The sequence below is a fragment of the Dicentrarchus labrax genome, unplaced genomic scaffold (genome assembly GCF_905237075.1).
Source record: "Dicentrarchus labrax unplaced genomic scaffold, dlabrax2021, whole genome shotgun sequence".
NCBI classification, from domain to species: Eukaryota; Metazoa; Chordata; class Actinopteri; family Moronidae; genus Dicentrarchus; species Dicentrarchus labrax.
Genome location: NW_026136711.1, coordinates 31,147,986 through 31,175,245, shown reverse-complemented (window position 1 = coordinate 31,175,245; position 27,260 = coordinate 31,147,986). Strand labels below are relative to the sequence as shown.

The window sequence follows — 27,260 nt, the reverse complement described above, 5'->3', positions numbered from 1 at the left end:
CATTTAACTCCAGATTGTTGGCTGTTTAATGTCTCATGTTGTGCAATGAAGGTTTAATCTGTTAACAGACCTTATTTTGTGCGGTTCATAATAATAACAAAGTCTATTTATCCAAACGTGGTCGGCAAAACACACATAGCTTAAAGATGATCTAACAGGATGCAAACATTTTGAGACTTCCTGTTTATTCTTGGAATGCTGCTGTAAACTGTCACTTGACTGCAGCTTTTTGTCACCACCTCCTGCTGCTGCCGCCGCCTGCACTCGTCCACTTTCCAGGCGAGGGGGCAGTTCATTTTGAACCGACCGGGTCTTACACGTTTCAAGTCCACCGTAGTTTCTCCTGCACATTTGGAAGGCTGAGCTGTATTAGATACCACTAACTCTTACGCACTGGAGCTTAAAAAGCGGTCGTGCAGCACATTTGTCAGTAAAAGTCTAACACTTTTACATCAATTCTAGTTATAATCTAATGTTGAAGGTTCACTTACTAGCTATTCCCAGTGCTTTCAACTGCATGTCACTGGCTTTTTCAGCAGTTTGAGCTTCAACAAAGGCCATCCATATAGGTACAAGTTTGATTAAAGGACCAGTGTGCGGGATTTAGTGATATCTAGCAGTGAAGTTTCAGATTGCGACAAACTGAACACCGTACTGACGTGTATTTGATGAGCTGGGAATGACAACAGGCTGTAAAGTGTGTAGAGAAAATTATGGTGTGGAGTGAAAGGCGACCCGCAGCATCTGTAGATAAAAACAGCTCATTCTAAGGTAACAAAAACACAAATATTCTTATATTCAGGTGATTATACACTAATGAACCAATGACTATTAGATTCCTCCTAATTGTTATACACTGGGCGTTTAAAAAAAAGTAGAAATTAGACATTAAGTGAGCAAGTGAAACTTTTTGATTCACTAATTCATAGTTTTGACTTAAAAAAATACATATTTGAAACCTGCTTTTGTTGAATTAAAAAGTAAGACATTGGCTTGAAACTTATAATTCTGCCTGTAAATTGTATAAATTGTAACATTTGGTTTTAGCACCTCACATGTTTTACTCACCACGACTATATTTTTAATTTTATAATGTCTAACTCTTTCGTTTTTTACATATTATTGGACAAATCGGTCTCCCACATTCTGCTTTACGGAGCCCTGTGAGGACGTGAATACAACGCGGTGGCAGGGACGACCTTACGTGATGACGTTCCACGTTTCGTCACCGCGTCGTACGTACGCTCTGCTGTGCTATGCTACGCTGTGCTAGCTCAAGAGGCTACTTTTCTGCACCCGCCTGCTCGCCTCCTGTTGTTGTTGTTGTTGTTGTTGTTGTGACCTGAGGGACACTTACTAACTTAGTTAACTTATTTACAAACCCGTTAACATTCTCCGGAGCGCCTGAGTGACCGTGTCGGGCCGTCGCCATGGCTCTGCAAGGCCCGGAGGAGCTCGGGGAGCAGGTCGAAGAGCCGGAGGATCTGGACGACCAGGACGCTAGTAGCATCTCTCCGGCCGAGGAGATAACTCTTCCCCCCGGGCCTGGAGGCGACGAGGAGCCGGAGGAGGCTCTCCTGCTGCCCTGGGACCGCTTCTCCGCCTGGCTGCACTGCATCTGCGTGGTGGGCTTCGACCTGGAGCTGGGACAGGCGGTGGAGGTGAGGGCTGGCGGGGGGTCGGGGGGGTTCATGTTCAACTTCTCTACACTGGAGCTCAAAAACTGCCTAAGTTAGCAGTTCTGAAAGGCTCAGACTATTTCCTGGACGGGAGCACACAGACCTCTCCGTTGAGCTGTGTGTTTGGCTCTTTGTTTAGTTTTCCAGTACTGACATGTTTACATCCAAGTTCTGGTATAAACAGGAGAATATTAGTTGTGCTGGAGGATAACAAGTGTGTTACCTGATGCTGTTTATCGTAGCCAGACCTGGAGAAGCAAAGGATAAACATCCTGTGTACACAAAGACTTGTAAGAGGTTTATATTTAGTTCACCCCAAAAATAGGCCAGTTGTATTTAAACTTCTGCTGCTTGACTTCAGGCAGTAAGGATCATTATTAAACGAACAGAAGAGGAGCAGATCAATCAATACTGCAGCCTGCAGACTTTAGGGCGAGACAACTAACATCATTATGCATTATGAGTATTTAAATTATTCCTTATTCTTTCAAACTGGACAACTATGTCATACCGTTGCCGTCCTAGGAAAACAAAACCCTGAATGATCATCAGAGGGGATTTAGAGGTGGGTAAACCCAACCTGACTCTGTGTACCTGCACACTGTACACAGCAGGAATACGCTGAATACTCAGAATGTATAATTATATAGTTGTCTCACCCTTTAGTCCAATGGGTCCCAACCTGGGGGTCGGGACCCTCACTGGGGGTCGCCAAAGCTTCATAAGGGGTCATGAAGCCTTCTTGATTTTGAGGTGTGCTAGAAAACTTAATAAAATATACACAGTGGTAAAGTTAATTGTCTAATAGATAATAAATGTCTGGGACAAGATAACAAAAAAAAAGCCTAGTGAGTTTGTATGATTATTAAAAATGATTTTTAAATAAATATGTATAATACAGACAGATAATTAAGTTTCCTAAACAGAATAAATCTGCTCAAAATTCATCCAGATTACTTGTTTTACACAAACTTCTTGGTTTCATTGTTTTGAATAAAATATAAAATATCCTTTAAATATGTCTCTTAAGCCGTGCTCGTCGGTTTACTAAATGATAGAAAACGGGTCCCTTCAGGAGAAAGATAGATAGATCAATAAGCTGATAACACATTTCGAATAAACACTGCGTGTGTTAATAAGGTGCTGTACACTGATCTGAGGTCAGTCTTACTTTCTATTTCACTTTCTCTTATGAACACAGAAGGTTTTTTTATTTTGTTTAGGCCAATTTAGATCACAAAATACATCTATTTGAATCTGTTTGACTGGAAACGTGGTCAGTTCAGGAACAAGTTTGAACAAATCACTTGTTTATTCTTATATATTCTTTATAGAATATCTAATATATCCTTACATATTGTAATATGGAGCCTGCTAACTCTTAACCAAATCAATTGTTGTAAAATGGCAGGCAGAGAACAGTCAGAGAGCGTAATGGACCCAGTGACATTGGAGAGAAATGTTGGTAAAGATTAAAGATTAAAGTCTGAAGAAGTCCTGATGTCGTGTTGTACTGAAGCTGAACAGTTGTCGGGTCGATCTCCTGCTGTGTAGTAACTCTTTCTATGTGTGTTTCAGGTTATTTATCCGCATCATTCCAAACTGTCAGAGAAAGAGGTGAGTCAGGCTGACTGGGTCTTCTTTCTGTTATTGATTATCTGATTATTTTTCATCCTATGGATAATTTATTGACCTCCTGCTGTTAACTATCTGTTGTGTGTTGACATGAGATGACATAATAAAGAGGACAGAAACAAACAGAATCTCTATTTTCTTCCAGAAAACCAGCATCTGCTACCTTTCCTTTCCCGACTCCAACTCAGGTGAGTTTCTGTTTCCTGCTTTTAAACTGTCTGATGTCTCAGACCACTGTGGAGACTTAATTTTATGGTGATCGGATTATGGGCCGGGTTATGCTAGAAAAGAGCTGGTTTCTACGTCGTGTTGTCCAAAAGTGTTCTAGCTCTTCAGAGTGGTTGGACTTGAAGGTTGAGGGAATAGCCTGCTGTGATAGAGGGGGGGGAACTCAGACTCTCTCCTGGAAAATTCATAGTGTTGCAGTTGGTTGTGTGCAGGAATAATTGGTTAAAGAAGGAAAACAAGAGATCTTCTAGAACAACCATTCTTACTTTCTCACCTCCACACAGTCAGTCAGTTAAACTCAGTTAAATAGCACCAGAAACTACAGCCTCCAAAATGACATAAAGTTAAATCAACACCTTATTGCAGGGCCGTTATGTTAAACTTCAAATAGACTCATTCGTATGATGTGTCGCCTGGAAGCAAACGTGTTTCTTCCTGGTTTGATTATCCACACAAAGGTGAAAACGTTTGCTGTAATAGAGAGGAACAAGATCCACTGAGGAGACACTGAAAGAGTGCATCGTTAACATTATTTATATGATAATGGTGTTAATGAGCCCTTCTCTCAGTCTCACATTAAAGACGTAAAGGTGTTGCACTCTATTTAACATAGAAAAGGTAAATATTGTAGTTTTAGAGAGCTTTCAATGTGTAAAGTGGACAAAAATTGTGGTATGCAGAATTTTGGTATCAGACTTAACATGCTGGTGACCTTTGACCCTTGATGGTCTTGGGCTTGTGGCCAATAGTGTCAGGCAGATAAAGAGAGAAACTTTACATATTTTAAAATTTACTCTCGCACTCCAGGCACTCAATACCACGAACCAAGATTATATTTAATAATCTTACAAATGTCATTGTTATTCTGAATGAGATTATGTGGAGCATAACCTGGAAGCTGTGGTTTCACATATATGTTGAATGTTTTGCGATGCAGCTGCAGTCAGGGAACATTTTGTTAAATGTTGTAAAAAGAGAAACACAAACATAGATACATTCATTGGTGTAACACTAGACTCTCCAAAGCTCTCTGAACTGCACCAAACTGTATGAAATGTGCCATACAAATAAAGTTTGATTGATTCATTGAAGATAATGTGGGGTAGGGACTGGTATACACGCACATGTGCACACACACCTCTGTGAAGTTGTGTGTGTGTGTGTGTGTGTGTGTGTGTGTGTGTGTGTGTGTGTGTGTGTGTGTGTCTGCAGGTGTGTGTTTTTTGTTGACTGTGAGTCAGCAGAGCTGACAAACCTGCTGCCCTCGGGATGACGACAGGATTAGGACAAAATGCTTACAGGGCTAGTTTATATATACTGTAGGTGTGTGTCAGAGAGAGAGAGCGAGAGAGAGAGACATTACACTACATCTACAGCTCTCTCTCTCTCTCAAACTCAGTGGTTACTCTTGTGAGCGTAAACTTGCACAACACTAATGGAAGCTGCATTGGTCTTTTTTTTTTTTTTACCAAATCCTCTTTGTTGTGTTGAGGCGGGCTCTACCGGTCAGCACGGTACAGTCTGATTCATCCAGTAGGGTAAATTCATCCTGGTGTACTTGCTGTACCATTTATACCGTTTACTGTCCACCTCTTGTGGTACCTGTGTTAGAAGTAGGAATAGGACCAAATAGCAACATAATTAGAATTTCTTTTGTAAAGTAGATACCCTCCAGACATGTATTAAGACATTAAATACAAATAGTCTGCTTTAAACTATGTTTTTTCCATAAAAAAGTATAATTTCCTAAATGAGTTGGTAACAATTTTGATTACTTAACCATTTTTCTTTTTCCTGCAAACATTTTCTGGTTTCAGCTTCTGAGTTGTGAACATTTGTCTCATATGATAGTCTACTGAACATCTTTAATTTGTTTTTTTGGTTAAATTTTTTAGGCCACTTTATCATTTTATCAAACATTTGTCTGAATCAAAATGATAAATTCATGATCATGAATATTGTAAGATTAATTTTACATCCTTTCTCAGCCACAACATCAACACATCAAACATCTTGTGATGTATAAACATAAAACCACAGTTCTTCCAAACTTCTGACGTTTCTGTCTGTGATGATGAAGTTAATTCTTCTGACTGCGATTTCTTCTTCACTTCCGTTTTGCTATCGAGGTCCTCAGTGTTACCGACAGTGCTGGTCACAGGTTGAGAAAGTGTGTCACACACTCTGATTAAGGTCAATAGAAATAAACAAGTAAATGAAGAGAATATGGAGCCTGTTAAATCCATCCAGACTGAGACTCAGAGCTGTGGTTCAGCTGCTGATGGCCCGTTTCACACTGGGTGGTCTTAAACACAACCCAACTGCATGAAGTCATGGAGTCTTGGCTGAGCTCTGTGTGTGTGTGTGTGTGTGTGTGTGTGTGTGTGTGTGTGTGTGTGTGTGTGTGTGTGTGCGTGTGCGCTTTTTATTTGGAATCTCTTAAACTCTTATTATCATATTCTTTCTCTTTTTTTTGTTACTCACGTTCTGCCGTGTCTGCTGGAGGATGTGCGGAGGTCATGTTGGGTTTAAAGGGCAGTTGGTGACTCATCGTGCACTCCCTATTTCCTCTTTTTTTTCCTGCTTCCTCTTCCTGTTTGTCCTAAAATCAGGAGGAAACCAGGAAGACACACTGAAGTGCCGACTGGTCCACATTGACACAACAGAAAATACATCTCAAATCAAAGCAAAATATCAGTTCTCACAACAGTTTTCTCTGACTTACACTACAACTACAAATACATCCAGTGAAATCACATTTTCTACAGTTGAACTTTTAACCAGATTAGCTCGGACTGAGTCAGTAGTAGAAGTTTTAGTGGTGGTCAGACGGTTGTAAGAAAAGGTTAGCTTATAATAAAAAGTTTGTAAAACATTATAAAAGTTTAGATTATGAAAACTTCTACGTAAATGTTCCTCATTTATTACGGGTTGTCTACCATGTTTTTGGGTCCCACCGAGGTGAAGTGGTATGCTTCATATTTAACTATGTCAAAATGGCTGCTGTGAAAAAAGGCCTATTGTTTTTATTATAAGTGAATTAAACTGGAATCTGCTTGTGCTAAACAGTGATTTAAATTAATTATTTTATAAGGACCACAATGGAAATAAGTCTCTTTATTGTGTCACCTTTTACACTTTTATAGTTATGTGATTTAATGCTTTCCTCCTCTCAACGCCAGACACACAAAGCTAGAATAATCAGAGTCAGGAAAACATCTGAATTTAGCAAATGGAAGTTTATTAAGTTTGTTTAACACAAACAAAAATAAATAGAGAAACTATAAAATGTGTGCAGGCTCAGATTAATAACTCTTTTTTTTTTTTTTAAATATTAAGATATATGCAAAGTATAAACATGATGTCATAGAGAAAGAGTTTGTAAACCAGTGGGTTTGTTCCCATAGTAACCAAACCATCACTCTGCTGTGGTTCCAGGTTGCCTTGGCGACACCCAGTTCTGCTTCCGCTTTCGTCAGGGTTCCAACAGGAAGTCGTCGCTCGGCTGCTTCCTGGAAACCACTGACAGGGACGCACCGCCCTGTCTGAAGGTTGGGACACGCACACACGCACACACACGCGCACACACACACACACACACACGCACGCACGCACACACAGAACTACAGACACATGTATCTAAACATGCAGTCATTTATATTTCCGAATCGTCTGGTTTACTGATATTTAACTCAAATCTGTGTGTGTGTGTGTGTGTGTGTGTGTGTGTGTGTGTGTGTGTGTGTGTGTGTGTGTGTGTGTGTGTGTCTGTGTGTCTGTGTGTGTGTGTGTGTGTGTGTGTGTGTGTGTGTGTGTGTGTGTGTGTGTGTGTGTCTGTGTGTGTGTGTGCAGAGGGAACAGGGCCATTACTATGGTTACGTGTACTTCCGTCAGGTGCGAGACAAATCCCTGAAGAGAGGATACTTCCAGAAGGTCAGTGTCACTGCGGTTCGCCTTCAACGCACCAAAAACTCACGTAGAACAATCAGTGTAGACTAACACTTATAAATCAGTCAGTCACCAATGTGTTAAAAAGTATAATATATAAAGATTTTGTAAAGTTATTTAACTTAATTTTTACTTAATTTTTATTTATCGGATAAAAAGGCCAAATTCTCTGGTTTCTGCTTCTTAAATATGAGGTTTTATTTTATTTCTCTGTTTTATATAATAAAAGTTTATATAATATAATAAACTGCATATCTTTCTCACATCTTACAGACTAAATAATTAATTAGATAAAGTAATTGACAGATTAATAAATAATGAAATAACATAATCACCCAGAATGCACTATATTCCTGACAAAATACAACGTTTAAACTGTTAATAGATAACAGATCAACAGAAAGGTTCAGTGGATGCAGGGTTAACAGGAAACACTGATATTAAATGAAAGTATTAAAAATGTGTGAATATAAATTCTCTCTGTCTTTCTCTACCAGTCTCTGGTCCTGATCAGTAAGCTGCCCTATGTGACCTTCTTCCACTCCCTGTTGAAGATCATGGCTCCAGAATACTTTGAGAAACAGGAGCCCTGTCTGGAGGCTGGTCAGTCTGATTACCTGTCTGTCTGTCTGTCTGTCTGTCTGTCTGCTTTATATGTGTATATATTTTGAAATGCAGACGCTCATAACGAGAGACTGTGTGTGTCGTGTCTCGACTCCAGATGGTCCAGAGGTTTGCAGAAAATTATTGTAACAAGCCTCAGGTCACACTTTACACCAGTTTTAGTCTCACTACACTGGCTTTTTATATTTTGACACACAAGGAATCACATACTCGGGCCACTTTATAAAGGAAATGACGTGCCCTTTGACCACTGGCAGGGGCCTCAGGTCGTCAGACTTGTGGCTGTTCAAATAAAGTGATTGTGCTTTTGTTTTTTTTTGTCTCGAGTCTCACAGAAGCCCGTTTGCCCAAATTACAAAACATATATTTTCTTATTTATTTCCCTCTGGTGTTATCTATCCATACAGACGCTTTCGCTCTTGTCTGTCCAGGTTTTGAGAAATCTGCCTCCACCCTACTAAAATAGAGGTGAAAGGAATTTATGTTATGGCGTTCATAGCCTTGAAAATTAGCTTTTTTTTGTCCCTGTAACTCCAGATAATCCCCAAAACACACTGTGGAGAGTTTTCATTGGAACTACTTTCTACTAAAGAAATAGTCCCTGTGTTTGTCTGGCATTATCTGTTACAAGGACATTATTTCTGAGAAGAAGTATTGTTATTGGGGTTTTCCAGTAATGTTTTTACCACTGTGAGCGGCACAAACAAAGTTCAATTCACCTCCATTGTATTTGGGTAGAGGCAGAATCTCAGAGACAGATTTCTGAAAAACCTGGACAAATAAAACCATCTGTCTTTGAGGGGAGACACAGTACCACTGGAGGAAAGTCTATTTTTTTGTAAACCACAGTTCAGAGAAGTGATCAACAGCTCTCTATTCTGTATTGTCCAGGTTAAATAAACATTATAACTTCACGAAAGTAGGATTTATTGCAGGGCAGTTGTGTTAGACACCTAATAAACAAACAGCTGAATGTAGATAAACTTTATTCACCGACTTGTGCTCAGTGAAGCTCTGTTTAGCTTCAGGATGAAGGTTTCGATCGTTATAAAATGGATTCTGATCCAGATCGTTGTTGTTCTGTGTATTTGATTTACAGCTTGTAATGACATAGACCGCTGGCCGACGCCCCATCCTGGACGAATCCTCACGCTGCCTATTATGGGCGTGGTCATTAAGGTACAAACACACACACACACACACACACACACACACACACACACACACACACACACACACACACACACACACTCAATGAGTAGAGACGTGTCATTTTGACTTGTCACAGCAGGTAAAAGCACAGGTGCAACTGATAACATTGATGAAGGCTCATGCACTCAGCAGGGTTCCTGCAGCTGGTACAACTGTAATGGGATTCAGCCAATATCAATGTAATTAGTTACACGCGTGTTTGATAAGTCAAAATATCCTTTATGAGAAAAATCTGTTGTTTCTTTTTAAAGATACATTGCAGACTTTAGTTCTGCATGTGCCATGTGTGTTCTCAGTGTGGCCTCTCCTGACAACTCTTCCACAACCTCCCCCCACTCGAGGAAAACATGGCACACAACACAACAAACAACCAGAGGCTCCCACATTATAGTACAATGTACTGTCCACTACATTGAATCATATTTTGGAGCATAAACAAGTAATATAACACCCAAAACACAAATTACGCTAAAAGTAATCTGGACAAATTATGACGTGCACGCTATCATCCGATCATTGATTAAAGCACGCAGAAGCAGTGTAGCTGCGGAGCTGCTGCTGCCAGCCCTATCTTTCTATACTGAGTCTGCCTTTGATAAATGCAGTACAATAAAAGCCCTGCTAACACATGAATAGATTCTGTCCACAGAAACGGGAAGAGAGCTTTTAATCTCAAACAGAACCAGAAGTTGTGGAGTTATTGAGTTCAAATATATTTATATTTTTTCCATGTCTCACATATTCTTCAGATATAGACACTGAAACTGTAGTGAAAGGTGTATATGTTGCTGGTATAATGTCGATATGACTACGAACAGACCCTTTTCACTGGGAATCCCGTGCAGCTCACGTAAAAATATAGGCGAGACCTCGACTCTCACTACAGTTACAGCTGAGATGTACCGCAAAATAAAAAACAAGACTTTCCACCACGCACTGCAGATACAGACAGTGTGGACTGGGCTTAATATTCTGTTTTTAAATAGGTTTCTGGTGAGTGTTCAAACTGTGACTGTGTTGAATCTGTGTGTCGCTGCAGGTTCGCATCCCAACCTGTTACGACAAACCAGGAACCTCGCAGCTGGTCCAGTCTGCACAGGTAATCTCACACACACATTAAAAACATCTGATCTTTTGTATTGGTGATTTTATGATTATTTCAGCTAAAGGAGGGTATGTCTGTTTTTCAGAGTGACAGTCAGGTGTCCATCGTGCTCCCAACCATCCATGAAGTCGACCTCTTCAGGTGAGACCTGCAGATCACAGTGTTTTACTTCTCCACAACACACATGCTTGTATCACACTCACTGTCACCACCTGCTGTTCGTGGTGGTACTGCAGCAGTTTTCCTCAGACAGCTCTGTTTTACCTTTTGACACCCGGTGAACAAAACCACCTTTTTTCCTAAAGAGTACCTGCCAGAAATATTTTTTTGTTGGACAAAATAAAGACTGATCTTTCCTTGATGGCAATATTCAGTTTGTGTTTCTATAACTAGATAACTCACTTGTAAAGTTAGTGCCCTTATTTACAGAACTCACCCACAGGGTCAGGGTGACCAGCATGAATAGTCATGGTAATTACTAAAAGGTCTGTTTCGCCCTGTTGTGTTTATTTGCGTGTTCTGAATTCAGGTCAAAAAAGAACAAAAAACCACCTCCAGCTCACATTTAGGTTCATTTGTTTATTTCAGCTGTTTCTCAAGGAAGAACTGAAATGAATGAAGGGAATAAAACTAAATGTAACCGATATAAATGTATAAACAAAGCAATATATCGAAACAAAATCACTTACTTTGTGCAAAATGTGAACTCTACATGCCTACAAATGTTCTTCCGCACAAAATAAATATTCAGCAAAGCACAGAAAATGCATTTTAAACATGCATTGTTCTGACAGTTAAATTTGTGGGAATAATCACTATAGTCCACCAATAATCCCCATCTGTCTTAATTTCCTTAAAAGACCAAATCAGGTTTTTTCCATGATTTATTCCTAAAAATTTTAACATCACAGCCAATAATTTTCCAAAGCATACAACAGTGTTGTGGACTGTTTTGAGTTGTTTCAGGTAATTTCAATATTTTGTGAAAATCAACTCGAGAAGCAGGTGAACTATATAAAAGTAACCTTGCTGGTAATGTCACTATAATAAACCTTTACTTCACACACATTCTTTCTCTCTCTCCAGGTGTTTCTACCCGGTCTTCTTCCACATCCAGATGCTGTGGGAATTGGTGTTGCTGGGGGAGGCACTCGTCGTCATGGCGCCATCGCCAGCGGAGTCGTCGGACACCGTGCTGGCGTTGGTCAGGTGAGTTGGAGAGAGGGGTAAGGGCCGGTCAGCGTGCAGGCAACAGCCAATTTCAAGTTAAATTTCAAATCCAGTTCAGTGTGTTTTCTGAAGTCTTTAAGTCCATGAAAAGATGTAAAATGTCTAAAAATATGTTTTTTTTATGTCATCAATACAGTTTAATGTAGTATTTCACACCTTAAAATCTGTTTTTAAAGGTTTTGAAAGCATTGTGGTCTGTGCTCGTAATTTTCATTTGAATTTTTCCTTTCTTATGTCATTAGTTGTGTTAAGTTAAGCTGCAGCTGCCACTGAAACCTCTCGTCTGGCTTTCAAACATTAAGATATTTCTCTGTTTGTCTCTCTCTGCAGCTGTATCTCTCCTCTGCGTTACTGCAGCGACTTCCGGCCGTACTTCACCATCCACGACAGCGAGTTTAAGGAGTACACCACCAGGACGCAGGCTCCGTGAGTAACAGATTTTAACCAGTGACCTTTTGTAAGTCTGAGAAGAGCTTATTGTAAGTCTCATCCTGAGAGGTTCAACATAACTTAGGTGCGTCACACACTGGCTGTGTGGTGTAAAGTTGTGTAATTTGACACCTGTAGCACAGACTATCACAGACGGTCTGTTTTTTGCTGGGAATCGCTCGTGGTTTGCGGAAAAAAAACGGATGACACAGACAGCGCGGCTGCTCTGACCTGTTGACATGGGCGCCGAAATAAAAAGCGAGACGTACGGCCACGCACTGCAGAAGCAGGCAGTGTGAACCGGGTTTAACTCGGATTAGGGAGAGAATGTGGTAAAAATGCTGATTTTCTAGCGTGTTGACTTTCATCAGTGCTGGAAAATTGTACAGTGGCGTATCCTGTTAGATCACATGTCAATACAGCATATTGATAACTGACACAAAGGCAGACAGGAAAGATTGGTAGAGAGTTGCGTTTGACCCCAAGGGTACGGGGACGCTCCTGTTAGATATAATTTAGACATCAATAATATTTCACAATTACATTTTTATTTTTATTAAGAAGTTGATTTGGCCCTGCTGTCAGTTTGGCCACAGTTTGCAGTGTATGAAGCTCTCTGTTTAGATGTTTCTAAAGAAATGCTTTCTGGGGCTCGTAGTTGACTTTCCTCCTGAAGTTGTTCTGAACACACCTGTGTACCTTCAATTTATTTTGAAGCTGACTTTTTTTAGCTCACCCTAAAGGTTTAAGGTGGTAGGAATTAAATTTCAGGAGGTTTGCAGTGTGAATCTGGCTCCTTGTTCCTGCAACTGTGTATAGAGATTTGTAAGTATTTACCTTTAAGTTAATAAGTGTGATCTGTCTCTTTCTACAGGCCCTCAGTCATTCTGGGTGTGACCAATCCCTTCTTTGCTAAAACCCTGCAGCACTGGCCGCACATCATCCGCATCGGAGACATGAAGCAAGCAGGTAGATAATGCTGCTACTATGAAGACGTTAAAATATTCCACTTCAGTCAAATGGGATTTTGTGTTTAATTAATAAGACAAACGTCATAAAAATGCAAACATGGCTGCATACTCTGCTATACGGCTCCTCAGTACAGAGGCAGAATTGGAATTAACTGTAAACTCATATCTATTCATGGACTTACTTTATCGGAAGTCAAGTATTAAGTTAGTTTTACAGCGAGACTGTCCTCGATTACATCCTCAGGAGCACATTGAACATACACGGTCCAGCCACGTACAAGGTTGTGACTTAGTCTTGTTTTCTGGTCACTCTGTGTATATACTGTCACTATACAAAATTAGATCTCAGCACATGCTGGCCAGTCCTGTGCTGAATTACTGTACAGCTGTAAGTCAAATAACACAGAAAAACCCTGAACTGTCTGTCTGATCTTTCCTCTTTCTGTCTGCTCCTCTCAGGAGAGATGGCCAAGCAGATGAAAGTCAAGAAACTGAAAAACCTCAAAACTCTGGATTCTAAACCTGGTAAATGCTTCACACTTGTCCCCACTCACAAACTCACATTTATGTTTATGAGGCTGCAGATTCACCACTAGGGGGAAGTGTTAAGTCTCTGTCAGACCAGTTGTTCGCTGTAGGCAGGGTGGGCTTCTGTTTCTTTATCTGTGTGTGTGTGTGTGTGTGTTGCAGGTGTGTACACTGCATATAAGCCGTATCTCAACAAGGATGAAGAAATCATCAAACAGCTTCAGAAGGTCAGACGGTCTCTCGTCAATGTCCTGCACATGTTCTTTACGTGTTTTATTGATTTGGACCTGAATTGATTAACAACACTACTAAATGTGGTGGTTTTGGGGGGTTTAGTTATTCTTAAATTATACATCTAAACTTTTTCTTTGGTTTGGTGCCACTGCTGGTATCATAAGAGGTAGTACTACAAGAGGAAGTACTCCAAGAGAGTGCAATATTCTGACAATATTTCCATTATTAACATAATATTTAACAAAAACAATGCAAACAGCAGTTCCTATACATTTTTTTATATAATTTTATAGCATCTTTGTTGTTCGCAGTCAAACAACAAGTATAGGCCCGTTTGCACACATTTGTGGGCACCTTTATTTTGCAGCAAATTAATTTGTAAAACATTTCTAAAAATAGAGTTTAAACCGATAAGAAACAACTAGATTAAATAAAATAATGATAATTTTGCGGGCCAGATTGTATAATATTCATATGTTGAGGGCTGTAGGACCAAAAACATTTATTACAGTTTCTGAGCTATTTTTCTTTCAGAAAAACTAAAAAACAGTAATAACTGTTGTAATAGCTGTTTGGCATGTACACAAATAAATGTGAGACCAGTCGTATGTTTGATAATCAAGTTAAATTATGTTTTTATTTGTTTGTTTTTCAGGGTGTTCAACAGAAGAGACCCTCTGCAGCCCAAAATGCAATTCTTCGACGTTACTTCTTAGAACTGACACAAAGCTTCATCATTCCTCTGGTAACAACTGATCATTTTATATTTCATCTTTTCTCAAGATGATATTGTCTCATCGTTTGTGTGTCTCTATGCTCAACTGTGAAAGGTACATGGATGGTACATGGTGTTTTTAAGATCCTCGATACTTAATTAGTTATCTTGGGGCCCATCTGGAGGATCCCAACTCTCAGCTCTCAAACACAGCTCTGAATCCACTTTTCCATGTTCTCCATCAGTGCTGCTGCTGGGTTGAACTGAAATAATTAAAGTGTGTGTGTGTGTGTGTGTGTGTGTGTGTGTGTGTGTGTGTGTGTGTGTGTGTGTGTGTGTGTGTGTGTTACAGGAGCGGTACGTTGCCAGTCTGATGCCTCTGCAGAAGTCCATCAGTCCCTGGAAGAGTCCTCCTCAACTCCGACCGTTCATCCAGCAGGACTTCATGAAGACTCTGGAGAAAGCTGGACCTCAGCTCACGTCTAGACTGAAAGGAGACTGGATAGGACTGTATAGGTATGCGCGCACACACACACACACACAAACACACACACAGCTTAAGCGTAGTCAGTTATAATCAGTTATGGAATCAGTGCTGTAGAAATGTACATTATCCTGAGCATCATGTGGACTCCTTTGTGTTTTTCTGCGTCTGAAGGAATTTCCTCAAGTCTCCCAACTTTGACGGCTGGTTCCGCAACAGGAGGAGAGAGATGACCCAGAAACTGGAGGCTCTGCACCTTGAGGCGCTGTGTGAGGAGGTGAGCAAGAAGGGAGGGAGGGAGGGAGGGAGGGAGTGTGCAGGTACAGTCAGATCAAGGTTTTTACAATCAGTTTATCATTTAATAAGGCTCAGAAATCTCTCATCCTTCATCAGTATCTGTCTGTCTCTCTGTCTGTCTCTCTGTCTCTCTGTCTGTCTGTCTGTCTGTAGGATTTGCAAGAGAGAGTCCAGAAGCACTCTGAAGTGGAGACTGTTGATCTGGTTCTGAAGCTGAAAGATAAACTGGTCAGTACAAACATGGCACATACTACTACTACTACTACTGCCTATACTGCTGCTAATGTTACTGCTATTGCTCATATCAGTCATTTTAAGTCATTTTAAAGATCAGAAACATTTAGAATAGAACATGACAGATATTTAACATGTTTTATGTGTTGTCACATTTAAATAAACAAGTCTATAAATAATAAAATGTTGTGTGTTCTCTGCTGCAGAGTCAGGCGGAGAAGGAGCAGCTCCCAGTGCGTCCGGGGACTGTGGCCAAACTGAGGGCTCACATTGAGGCCGTCATCCTGGCCTTACCAGAGGACCTGCAGGGTATCCTCCACAAGCCCTCCACACCCTGACCTTTAACCCCTCAAGTCTGCAACCCTAACCCCTGTTTGAGCTTGTTTTAAAGTTTGGGGGGTAGTGGGTTTCCTCCCAGTTGGCTCCCAAGTGGAGGGACCCAAGTTTACTCAGACTGGGTCCTAGTTTGAGAACCTGTTCTGGTCTAATACGGAAACCACACAGCGCTGTTTTATTTCCCTAAATATACATCCCACTTTAGTTGTGTTTACTTTATTCCCCCCCCCCTCAAACCGCTGCTGTGGCGGCTCAGTGGACCATGTTCATGTGGTGTTCAGACAACCAGCCAGAACCAGGCCGGAGCTGCCCGACGTGAACTCCTCTGAAGGATTTTCAGAAGGTGAAACAGCATTTTAAAGAACTGAGGAGATATTATCAAGTACAGAAAGGAGCGCTTGATGCACTTCTAGTTCACCACAGCTCCGTACCTTTGGTGGCCTGTGTGCAAAAAGGATCCGTCATCACAGTGGAGGTAAGAGAAGGAAGATGAACCCAGCTGACCTTTGACCCTCAGCATTTTTAACTCCTGATGTTTTGTCATTTTTAACCTTTTTTAACTTGACGATGGACTCCCGCAGTCCGGCAGAACTGACTTTGGAGTTTTTCATCCATATTTTTTTTTTTAAAAAGAAGTGCACTTCATCGCTAACTGGACCAGTGTGCCCTTCACGCACACACACACACACACACACACTTATGCAAACAAACTGAACCGAGCAGAGCCAAGCAGTGCTTTATAATTACATTTTACTAACATGTTAAAACACACAATGCACAGAGCATTAAGTACCAGCGACCCTGTAATAACTGTCAATGCAGTAAACGGCTCTTGTCTCGTGTGCTCAGGAGCCAGTCACAGCCCTGTATCCATGTCACATGATCTTTGTATATCCTGTCATAACAGCCTGAGGAAATATTCCAAATGTCCAGAAATGTTGTCGTTAGTATTGTATTTCTCTGAAAACTGAATCCTAAACGTTTTATTTCAAGCTCCTCTGAGGGTTGAAGGAAAGTCTTGCTGGACTGTGAATTTATGGAAGCCTATTTCTGCCAAGAAAGAGAAAAAGAAACCGATAAACACTTAGAAATGTTAACAAATACTCACGGTAAATCCAAATTTTGGAGATACTAAGACACTAATTTAATTTTTTTTGTCTCTTCATGTAAAAGTATGAGATCCTAAGTTAAACGTTTGAAGTCAGTATTATTAAATAAAATAAAAAGTTTGACTTCTCGTTAAAATTGTGACAAGTAATAATTGATACTAGGTCAGAATTACAATCTGATAGCTCTGACTTTTTTATGTAATCATTTTAAATTACCATGAACATTTTTAATATTTCATTAGTTGTAGTTTTTCCTTCTTTTCCTGGTGGAGACGGGTTTTTATAATGAAACTTCTTTGATAAACTTCAGCTCAGTGCAATACTGCTTTCCTCCCTTCATGGAAAGTTTTTACTGGGCAGCACTGACACAACAAATGCAATTTGGAAGTATCTATACTACTTTATAACATTTAAATCACTAAATCTTCTGAATCCTCAATGCAAAACTCATCTAATTTAATTAATTACGGTCCTAAGTCATGTAAGATTTACTTGTAAAGAATATAATTTATTTTGTGCTGTGCACCAGTTTGTAAGAAGATGTTTTTAGCTCAAATGGAGGAAGACTTAACTTCTGTAGTGGCTCGAACTGTATAAACTTTGCAACTAAAACATGATTCATACACACAGATGAACCTGCACTCACACAGAACTCACTCTCTGACATTTATATGTGGGACAGTAAATAGTGGTTTACGCTTCGGACATGTCACGTGACATCAATGCAGTTTAAATCCACACATGTTGAGAGACAGGGACAGATTTAGTAATCGGATGATGTGTGCGTCACTCAGCTGTGACTGGATGTGTGATCTTGTGGTAAGAAAACAGAGGATGCTGGTTTTTATTCCTCTGAATGTAAACAAAGACAGATGTTGGCCTGTGGTTGCTGTAGTAACAGTGTGTACTACTGCTGATAACAGTTTATAATTGAGCCATAAAGTCTTCACACTTTCTTCCCCAAATCACCACCGTAGAAATCGTTTATAATCGTTTGAGAGTGATCACATTTTTAGCTTTGCACTGTAATATAAATGAGAAAGTTTAACTTGATGATCTTTTTCATGCTTTTAATGAAACTGGTTCATTACGTTCCCGACTGCAGTGAAAGGTTGACGTATTTATAGAGATTCAAAATGAAATGTCAAACATTGCAAACCCCATAAATTTATTTTTTTCAAGTCATAATTTTGATTTAGGAAGTCAAAATCTTTTACTAATTCATTAAGTCTTAATTATAATTACAATTATTCATTTAACATACCATTTTATTTGATTATTTTGCAGACAGAAGTGTGCTTCCATAGATAAGTGAGTCCAAACTGTGAGAGAAAAGTCCTGCAACAACTCACAAAATTCACCAGAAATGTTTTCACCAGCGTGCTTTTAGTAAAGATCCTTTTTAGATGATCAGCGGCTGCACGGTCAAACCTGCATTTCTGAGAAAATGGGAGACAAAAAGACGCCCAACACTACAGCCAGCATTGTTTTAACTGATATTACACAGATGGAGCAGCTTTTTGATTTGTGTTAAAACAATGCTGGAGCCTTAAGGGAATGAGAGCAGAACCAAAGATTGAACGAGTTAGTCGCAATCTGAATGAATGACGACTGGTTCCTGTAAAGATAATGAGAGCGGCTCAAGGATTAACGTTTTGTTCTTACACTAAATTTAATCTGCTGAAGAACCACTTCTGACAAAAACTGAACTCTTGACGACCATCCCGCTCAGGATCCTCTATGTCGAAGTCTGTTTTAAATTGTTTTTCTGATGAACTGACGAGAGAGAGCTCAAACTTACAAACCTACACACAGAGTCCTTTTTAAAATATGAGAAACCCAACAAACTTACTTTCATAATCCACTTCAGATTACAGGTCATTAAGTGTCTCAGAGAACTTTAAACTTAAATTTAATAAACAATTAAAGGTCCAGTGTGTAACATTGAGGAGGATCTATTGGCAGAAACAGAATATAATATTCATGTTTTCATTATTGTATAATAGCCTGAATATATGAATCATTGTGTTTCTGTTGCCTCAGAATGGCATGTTGAACCGTTATGTTTCTACACTAGCCCAGAACGGACAAACCAAACACTGCCTGTAGATGGGGCCTTTTGCAGGTTTCTCGAGGCCACTGTAGTTTCACCTACACACTAGACTGAGCTGTATTCAGATTGTTGAAATCTGCAACTTAACCACTAAAATCCTGCACACTGGTCCTTTTTAAACAAATGAGAAAATAATTGTTGTTTATTAAAAGGATCTTGAAGTTTAAAAGGCCAAAACTTGCAAAAACCGTTGGTCCTTTAAAATAAAAAATCATTCAACTCAAAGCTTCTTTAGGCCCGATTTTATTTTAATTCATGAACATTCCTGGACTCCTAACAGTGTAAAAATTAAAACCACATATAGTGACAGCAATAACAGCTTAACAGGTCATTTCATTTATTGTGGTTATTTGTATTTTACAGAACGTAAATTACTTTGATTTTTTTTTTTTTTCTAAAACTATAGTTATTGGTTACACATAACGGCACATAGTTGTTTGATGTTTGCTTTTTCAGAATTTGACTTGTTTGAATATGTTAAATGGCCCCTGTTGTCAAACTTTGTTGTTGTTTTTGTTTGTTTTTTGGGTCATTTTCCTTTAAGCCATCATGTAACACGTTATATAAATTCTTTGAAATTTGCCTCTTTTTTTTTGTCAAGCAGATAATTGTAGAGAATTTTAAAAAACACGTGCTGGTTGGATAAACCTGTGACATCTGGTTGTTGGGCAACCATCTAAGTTTTATATTTGTAAAAAAAAAAAAACTTATTTTAACAACTTTGAATTTTTTATGGGCTGTTCTCATATTGTACTCTGTGGAGAATGAAGAGTTTTATACATAATGGTGTAAAGTGAAATGACGGCCCAGATATGATGCACAATAGTTATTTTGCTATTACAACAGATGTCTTACTAAATGCAGAGATATAAATACGAGTTGCTCCATATAATGTTCACTTACCTTTCTCTGACTAATTACAATGTTGTTGACAACTTGACTTTTTGAATTTGTAGTGTTTTTTTCTAGTTATCTTGCGAATTTAACCTATTTATTGATATTAATGGCTACCGTAAAACTTCCAATAAAAGCAGGGTCTCTAATAGACGCAGGTCTCTTTTAAAAGCCTGGTGTGGCTACACATTCTGACAAATAAACGTAGGTCTCCAATAGAGGCCTGGTCTGGATTTTATAGAAATGATCTTGATGTATAAAACCTCTTAACACCCACCAGGTATGTATAGGTATATGTACATAATGAACATCGTGCAGATCAGTTAGATTCTCCACAATTCAGTCTTTCACTACATTTTACTAAAACTATCAACACCAAAGTATAACGGCAATTCAGAATGAATTGCCGGTAACATGGTAAACAAGAGAGAAGGAAGAAAAACCCTGAAGCGATCATAATCATCATGTTAGTTGTCAAATTTGCTGAACAAAATCTCAAGAGAAGCAGCAGTTAGTTTAGTTTTGTGCTAAAGGAATTAAAGGCCTGTCCCAAATAGAGGCCTGTCCCCAATAAAGGCAGGGGGTGTTCAGTGATTTGAGCAAATAAACGTCCAGGATATTATTAGAAGTTTTACGGTATGTATACATGCTCACATGATTAAGCAATATTACATTCAATGGTTGTGCTATGGTAGAATATTTCTTTATGGCCAATAATCTGTGGCTAAACTATACCGACAGATGTCTTCTTTAAAGCAGTGTTCTCAAATATTTTACTTAAGTAAAAACACAAAGTAAAAGTACTCATAATGCAGAATAATGTATATTATAATATTGTGTTAATAATGAATTTGAATTAATGTGTACATCACTCTAATGTTGCGGCTGGTAAAGGTGGAGATCATTTTTATTACTTTATATCCTTCTGGTTAGCTTGTGAGTTTAACCCCTTGTTCAATAAAGTCTCCTCTTAACCTATAATAATAATATAATAATAATAATACATCATAATTTATTTGTTTATTTATGGTTTATTCTATTTTGTGTTATTAATCTGAATCTGCAAAGTAACTTGTAACTAAAGTTATCGAATAAATGTAGTGGAGTAAAACATTAAATATATCCCTGTAGTGTAAAATAACCTCAAAATCATACTTAAGTATTTGAATAATTATACTTAGTTACTTTCCACCACTGCCAGAGTAATTACATGTTTACCCGCAGTAACGGCTGAATCCAATATTTCCATTTGTGGTTTTCCCCCAAAGAAAACATTTTATCATCAAGAACAGACAGAAAACATCAGTGCGATCACAAAAATACACTTTGAAGACGCAACACTGATCATTTAAATGGACATGATAACATACAAGGTATTTCACAAAAGTGGCTCAACAAGACTTATTATTTGTACCTGACTGTACTTCAGTCATCAATCAATCAATCAATCATCTGTTTTCAAATTTCCTTACTTGTAGTCATTGCAGTTGCTAGTTTGTTAGCTCTGGCCGCTACCCAGTGGTGTTAGTGAATAAAAGTTCACAATGCTAACAGTACTTTCAAGGTTAAGTGCCAAAATATTTGAGCCAAGTGCTGTTGGAGAAAAGAAATATAAACACTACAAATTCAAAATGTCAACGTACGCTGATACAAGCACATACAGCCATTAAGTTGCACTACTGAGCATAATTTAGTTTTTTTTTGTTTTTATTGAAGCCATAAAACCACTTCAATGAACCACTCTGGTGGCCTGAAGGACCGTTTGGAGAAAAGTATTGATAAGAAGCGTTATGTAATGAAACTGACTTGTGTTCTCACAGAAGCTGTCCATCGCAGTCTTATTTATTGTAACTTGAAGCTCACTGCTGAGTGTATTTCATGGCATTGTTTGCTTTTATGCTTACAGTATTGTAATAAAACATTCACACAGCGGCCTATCTAGAAGACTCTGTGCTACACAACCTCTGTGAACCAGGATGAAACAACACAGCATTCATGTCACAGTGAAACTAAAGCTGTAGGTTTCATTAAATCTGTTGTCTCGTTTTCTTTTTCCTTTCCCCCACGTTGACCGATGCTCTCGTCTTCTTCTCCCCCTTTGGTCGACCTCCTCTCCCCCTGCTGCCGATTGGCCGTTTTGCCTGGCTGTCGTAGGCGTCCTCCAACAGCGTGTTTCCTCTGGGAGAGTAGCTGATGGAGGACCAGGTGAGGACGGAGCCGCGGTGTGACGACCTAAAAGACACAATTATTCTTCTAAATGAAGGATTTCCCAAATTAAATAAAGTGCCCCATCCCCCCTGAACTAGCCACCAGCAAACATCAGACTTTAATAAACTAAAAGGTATTTTTCAACCTGGACCGTGAAACGTTTTCTGTTCTGTGCTGTGTGTTTTTACCTAAGTCTCACTGGAGGAAGTTAACAGTGAGTGTAGTAATGACACAATAACTGCAGGAAGTTTAAGTAAACAAGTGATTTGAATGAATTTTGAGGAGATTATTTCCTGTGAATGTTGCATCAGAGATGAGTTTTCCTGATTATTTTTAGGAACCTTTTATACATTTCTCTCTCTGTACTATGTATTTTTTATTATATTTAGCATCACACATACTTATTTGGGTTATTTTTTTTATATATTCAGTGGTGGATGAGGCTGTTTATCTGAAGGCTTGTGAATACACCTTATCCTGTGAGATTCTGTTTCAGTTTATATCTTGAATAATATTGTTTTTATTTTCCTTACATTACATACACTTAGGCCATCGCCGCTGTGGCGATCCCTACCGGGTTTGTGGCAAAAATAGACACTTTTAATAGACATATTTTGACAATGTGCAATTGCAATTATAAAGATTACGTCTGTTTCACAGCTGCAGCGCTCTCAGTCAATAATGGACCAAATTCAAAACTTATTGTCCCCACAAAAACATGGGAAAATAAGGTCTAGGTTGAAAAATACTACTATACAGGAATGAAACATGTTGTAGTTTACTGTTACTTTACTTTTTTGTTTGCACCGGTCATAGATATGGATGCTTGTTGTCTCTGTGAATTTGAGTAATATTGGGTAGATATATTGAACATTTATGATATGCAGCAGGTTTGAACTTTTAAATCTTAATATTTGCCTTTAATTAATGAATGAACCTTTAACAGCTAAACCTCAGTTTCAGTAGACTGGTGCAACTACACACACACACACACATAAACACACCAGCTGTTCATGTAGTTGTAGATTTCGTTGTAGTTGAGAGGATAATCCCAGACCTGGACGTCTGTCAACTGACCATTAAAACCTGGAAAATCAATCACAGGCTCACCAGACCATTCATACTGAACAAACACACACACACACACACACACACACACACACACACACACACACACACACACACACACACACACAGAATGATATTAGAGACAATAACGAAGATGATTACATGCAAAATCCACAATAAACATTGGAGGCCTCATCTTTCTGTCATAGAGGCCACATTGCTGCCAACATCACCAAGTTTTTCTAGTTGTTTAAATTAAATTCTGATTATTAAACTACAGCTACAAAATACAAGATACAAAAATGCTGAACAAGCACGCTACTCTGTCCTCACCTGAAAAGGCAGCTTCTTCCTGACGCTAATGCTCGAGCCGCTAAACATCTGGACCACACCCTTCACGGTGTCCACGGTGAGGCAGACTCTGGTCCAGAGATCCAGTTGATTGGTTGACCAGAATCTTATGTTAGGTCGCAAGTATAGGTTTCTGTATCCGCCAAAGGGCAGTGCATAAACACCATAGAATGTAATCTGCAGCGTCAAAGGGGCTGTGGATGGACTGAGAGTGAAGATTGTGGGTGTGCTTTGTGATTCAACGTCGGCGAGGTAGCGCAGACACACAGACACACCTGCAGTGTTCACATGGGGAGAGCTGATTGACAAATTCAGTTCAGACAAAGTGAAGTTAAAACCAACACAGGAACAGTTGTTTGGTTGCTTTAGTGCAGTGGTTACCAACCTTTTTCCTTAAGGGAACCTTTTCTATCACTGAGTTAATCTTAAGTGACATATTTATATGGATAATAAAAATTATATTTGAGCAGTTTTCCTGATAATTTAACTTTTTCATACAAATTGAGTGTTTTCTTCTCCCTGACAGTGGGCCATTGTTCTATTAGCTCTTTGGTTGTTGCTGCATAATTGTCTGTGAATAAATAATAATCTAAACTTTAAAAATAACCACCTCATTTAGTTATAGACCTACTGTTAGATTCAGTTTGGTTATGTAGTTTGTGAATGTACTTACCTCTAGAAGGAGGTGCTGAGGTCCAGGGAGGGTAAGTTCGGGTGGTGCTAGGTAGGGTGCTGTTGGGATTGGGGGTGCTATAGGGTAGAGTGCTGTAGGGTAGGGTGCTGTTGGGATTGGGGGTGCTATAGGGTAGAGTGCTGTTGGGATTGGGGGTGCTATACGGTAGAGTGCTGTAGGGTAGGGTGCTGTTGGGATCGATGGTGCTGTAGGGTCTGGTGGTAGTGGGATCGGTCGTGCTATAGGGTTGGGTGCTGTTGGTACTGGGTGGGTAGGGAGTAGTGGAAGCCCAGATGGGAGAGGTGGGGGCGTAGAGGGATACTCCTCCTCCATTCCAAGACAACGTGAACATCTTCCCATTTAAATTTTGTCCATAAGATCCTGGAGAAGGAAAGAGTGTCAGCAGTATATAAACTCTGCTTATTTTTAACTGTGTGATTCTTACATTTACACTGTGTTTCTGTATTTTAGATTGTCTTATAACATTATGATTATTATAATGATACGTTTGGTGATATATTACATTGCCAATAAATGCCATTAAATATGATACATGAGCTCCCCTGAAAACATGATTTGTGGGGGTATATATTATAATATAATATTGACAATATCAGCCCCTCCAGGATTCTGCAGGCTTTTTTTGGGATTGTTGTAAAATGTCAATAAAATTGCAATGCATGTTGTAGTTTTTAGGCTTTTTTTGTTGTTGCAATAATTCATTAAAAACTGAAGCAAGCAACCAAGCACAAAGGAAAAACTACAGCCCCATCTAAAGCCAGTGTCTGGTTCATCCGTTCTGTGCTACTGCAGACAAACACAGCCTTATATTCAGTTGATTGTACACTAATAAAAACCTACCTGTTAATAATATATTCTATTTCTGCCAATAGATCTTCCTTAATGTCTGTATCTGCAGAGACGCTGCCCTCTGCCTGTGTGTTTTTTTTTTTCTTGTATACACAACGTTTTCTGGGCGTCACTGTGGCATGTGTAAACACTTTTTGTAGCCAGCTAGAAGTCTTTCAGTTCTTGTATTTCCTCCCCATTCTTCTGGTGCTGCAGTATTTTTGGGGCGTCCTGAATGTGCAGCTCTTTTAAGATCAGTCTTTCACTGATATTTCAGTCAGGAAACTGTGAGGACCGTTCCCAAAACCATGGTGGATTTCAAGGAATGTTTAGGATCATTATCCCTTTGTTGAAGCTTTCCTCTTTCCTTTTACAGATGGTGTGATGTTTGCTAATTCTTCCCTCCAACTGTTCCCTAACCCTGAACAGTCTGTTCATGAAACACTGCTCTTTCTCCAAACATACCTCTGCTGATTGTGGCCCAAAGAGTTTTATTTTAACTTTAGCCCAAAAACTCGTTTCCAAAAACACATCAGGCTCCTGTAGATGTTCTGTTGCATATTTTCTGACGTTGGATTTTACAATGTGGATGCAGGTTTTCTTCTACTGACCATGAAGGTTTTGTTCAGCTTCACTTGGCCTCACCAACCCTGAGTTTTTTATTTTTGTTCAATTTATTAAATAAAATAAAACTGAACTTTTCCATACAACTGCATTCATACTGGTAGTGTAGTATAAAACTCATTCACTTCCTTATAATATTCTTATAATGTGGAAATTAATCTGTATTATGGGGTCAAATTCCTCCAGACGGATATTAAACATTTTACACAAGAGTTCTGTTCATGTTTCCAACAGCTGCCTCCACTGTGAGTAACAACCATTGACAGTATATATAACAATATATAACAACATCTGGCCCTGCAGCCACTCTTTAAGCCATAACACCGGTGGTGCAGTTATAATAGTAATATCCTCATGAAAGTCGGAACAGAGACAGACTTTGGAGGACTGTTAGGCTGAATAAGTTTACTGAGGAGGGAGGACTAAAGCTGGACCCTCCTCCGTCCAGCTGCCTGAATCAATGCAGCATAAATCTGTGCACATTGTTCATAAACAGTTGCTCTTCCTTTTGTTTCTGTTAACCACAGTTTCCCGGTTCCCTCTGACTAATATTAGCCCTTTATTGTCCCACATGTTGCACAGTGTGACTTCCTCTGAATAAAAGTGTCTTCTAATTGTATAAAGTATTAATAATGTGTGCTTTGGTTTTGTTTATATAACCTGCATTTAACCAGGAAGTCATTTTAGATTTTAAAACCCTTTATAAATATATTGGTTTCAGTGTGTGTGTGTGTGTGTGTGTGTGTGTGTGTGTGTGTGTGTGTGTGTGTGTGTGTATGTGTGCGTGCACCTGTTGTCGTCCATCTCGCCTGTGGAGCTGCAGTTGCGCTTTTAGTGTTTGGTTTTGGAGTCCATCTGAGTCCAGAATTCATGATGATGAACGCTGAGGTCATTGCCAGCGCCATGGGAACAAAAAGCAGCTTGATCTTCATCTTCCTCATCTTCAACCCCTCACCCTGCTGTGTCCGCAGCACTGACAGTGTATACAATGTGTCTGCAGTGAAGCGTCTGTGTGTCCCTTTGGACCAGGCTGCACTCTTTCACTTCATGTCCTGTTTCAGACGTCAGCGGTCACTTTAAGTTTCATTTCCTCAAAGAGAAAGTCCTTCTTTCCCAGCATGCAGCTGTGGGTGGGTGGAGGGTGGGGTTGTTTGTCCAGTGCAGAGCCATTAAGTCTCTGATCCAGTGAATAGCAGTCCACTTTAATGTTTTAATGTATTCATTTCTTAGCCTTACAAAATGTGTTGTTTCAGTTTTGCAATGTGAAGCACTTTGAGCCTAGTTTAAATCATCTGACTGCACAACTAGTAAAAATAAAACAATTCTTCTCTTTTGCTTCTTACTCAACATGCAACTTTAATTCTATTATTTTTCTTTAAATCTTGTATTTTTCTGTCTTACTATTTAATGTGTATTTATTTTTTCCCTTATCTGCTGTGTTCTATCTGGAGCTGCTGTAACAAGTGTTATTTCTCATTTGTC

General features: G+C 39.3%; 2 protein-coding genes and 1 long non-coding RNA gene across 3 annotated transcripts; 1 reads left to right on the top strand and 2 right to left on the bottom strand.

Moving 5' to 3' along the window:
• Positions 1-8: 8 nt before the first annotated feature.
• LOC127371339 (uncharacterized) lies at positions 9-1,532 on the bottom strand. Its single transcript, XR_007886390.1, has 2 exons — positions 1,383-1,532; positions 9-343 (listed from the first exon to the last, which is right to left on the bottom strand). It is a non-coding gene; the product is annotated as an uncharacterized LOC127371339 (long non-coding RNA).
• dennd6aa (DENN/MADD domain containing 6Aa) lies at positions 1,045-20,051 on the top strand. Its single transcript, XM_051414057.1, has 19 exons — positions 1,045-1,661; positions 3,258-3,296; positions 3,460-3,502; positions 6,981-7,093; positions 7,395-7,475; positions 7,988-8,093; positions 9,214-9,293; positions 10,366-10,425; positions 10,517-10,572; positions 11,518-11,640; positions 11,992-12,087; positions 12,965-13,059; positions 13,521-13,586; positions 13,752-13,816; positions 14,479-14,568; positions 14,891-15,054; positions 15,197-15,299; positions 15,473-15,547; positions 15,760-20,051. The coding sequence occupies exons 1-19, from the start codon at positions 1,431-1,433 to the stop codon at positions 15,889-15,891; spliced, it is 1,818 nt and encodes a 605-aa protein (XP_051270017.1). The 5' UTR covers positions 1,045-1,430; the 3' UTR covers positions 15,892-20,051.
• Positions 20,052-21,247: 1,196 nt separating this feature from the next.
• On the bottom strand, positions 21,248-26,856 carry LOC127371326 (uncharacterized). The gene is made up of 5 exons (XM_051414069.1): positions 26,569-26,856; positions 24,306-24,686; positions 23,615-23,907; positions 23,218-23,336; positions 21,248-22,237 (listed from the first exon to the last, which is right to left on the bottom strand). The coding sequence occupies exons 1-5, from the start codon at positions 26,717-26,719 to the stop codon at positions 22,033-22,035; spliced, it is 1,149 nt and encodes a 382-aa protein (XP_051270029.1). The 5' UTR covers positions 26,720-26,856; the 3' UTR covers positions 21,248-22,032.
• Positions 26,857-27,260: the final 404 nt, after the last annotated feature.

Bases quoted from the DNA above. Each gene is read 5' to 3' on its own strand.
- dennd6aa (XM_051414057.1), top strand. From the start codon at position 1,431: ATGGCTCTGCAAGGCCCGGAGGAGCTCGGGGAGCAGGTCGAAGAGCCG. The intron at 7,094-7,394 runs GTTGGGACACGC...GTGTGTGTGCAG, and splicing joins ACGCACCGCCCTGTCTGAAG to AGGGAACAGGGCCATTACTA. The intron at 13,817-14,478 runs GTCAGACGGTCT...TTTGTTTTTCAG, and splicing joins TCATCAAACAGCTTCAGAAG to GGTGTTCAACAGAAGAGACC.
- LOC127371326 (XM_051414069.1), bottom strand. From the start codon at position 26,719: ATGAGGAAGATGAAGATCAAGCTGCTTTTTGTTCCCATGGCGCTGGCA. The intron at 23,908-24,305 runs GTAAGTACATTC...TGAACACTGCAG, and splicing joins CTCAGCACCTCCTTCTAGAG to GTGTGTCTGTGTGTCTGCGC. The intron at 23,337-23,614 runs GTGAGGACAGAG...GTGTTTGTTCAG, and splicing joins GGAAGAAGCTGCCTTTTCAG to TATGAATGGTCTGGTGAGCC.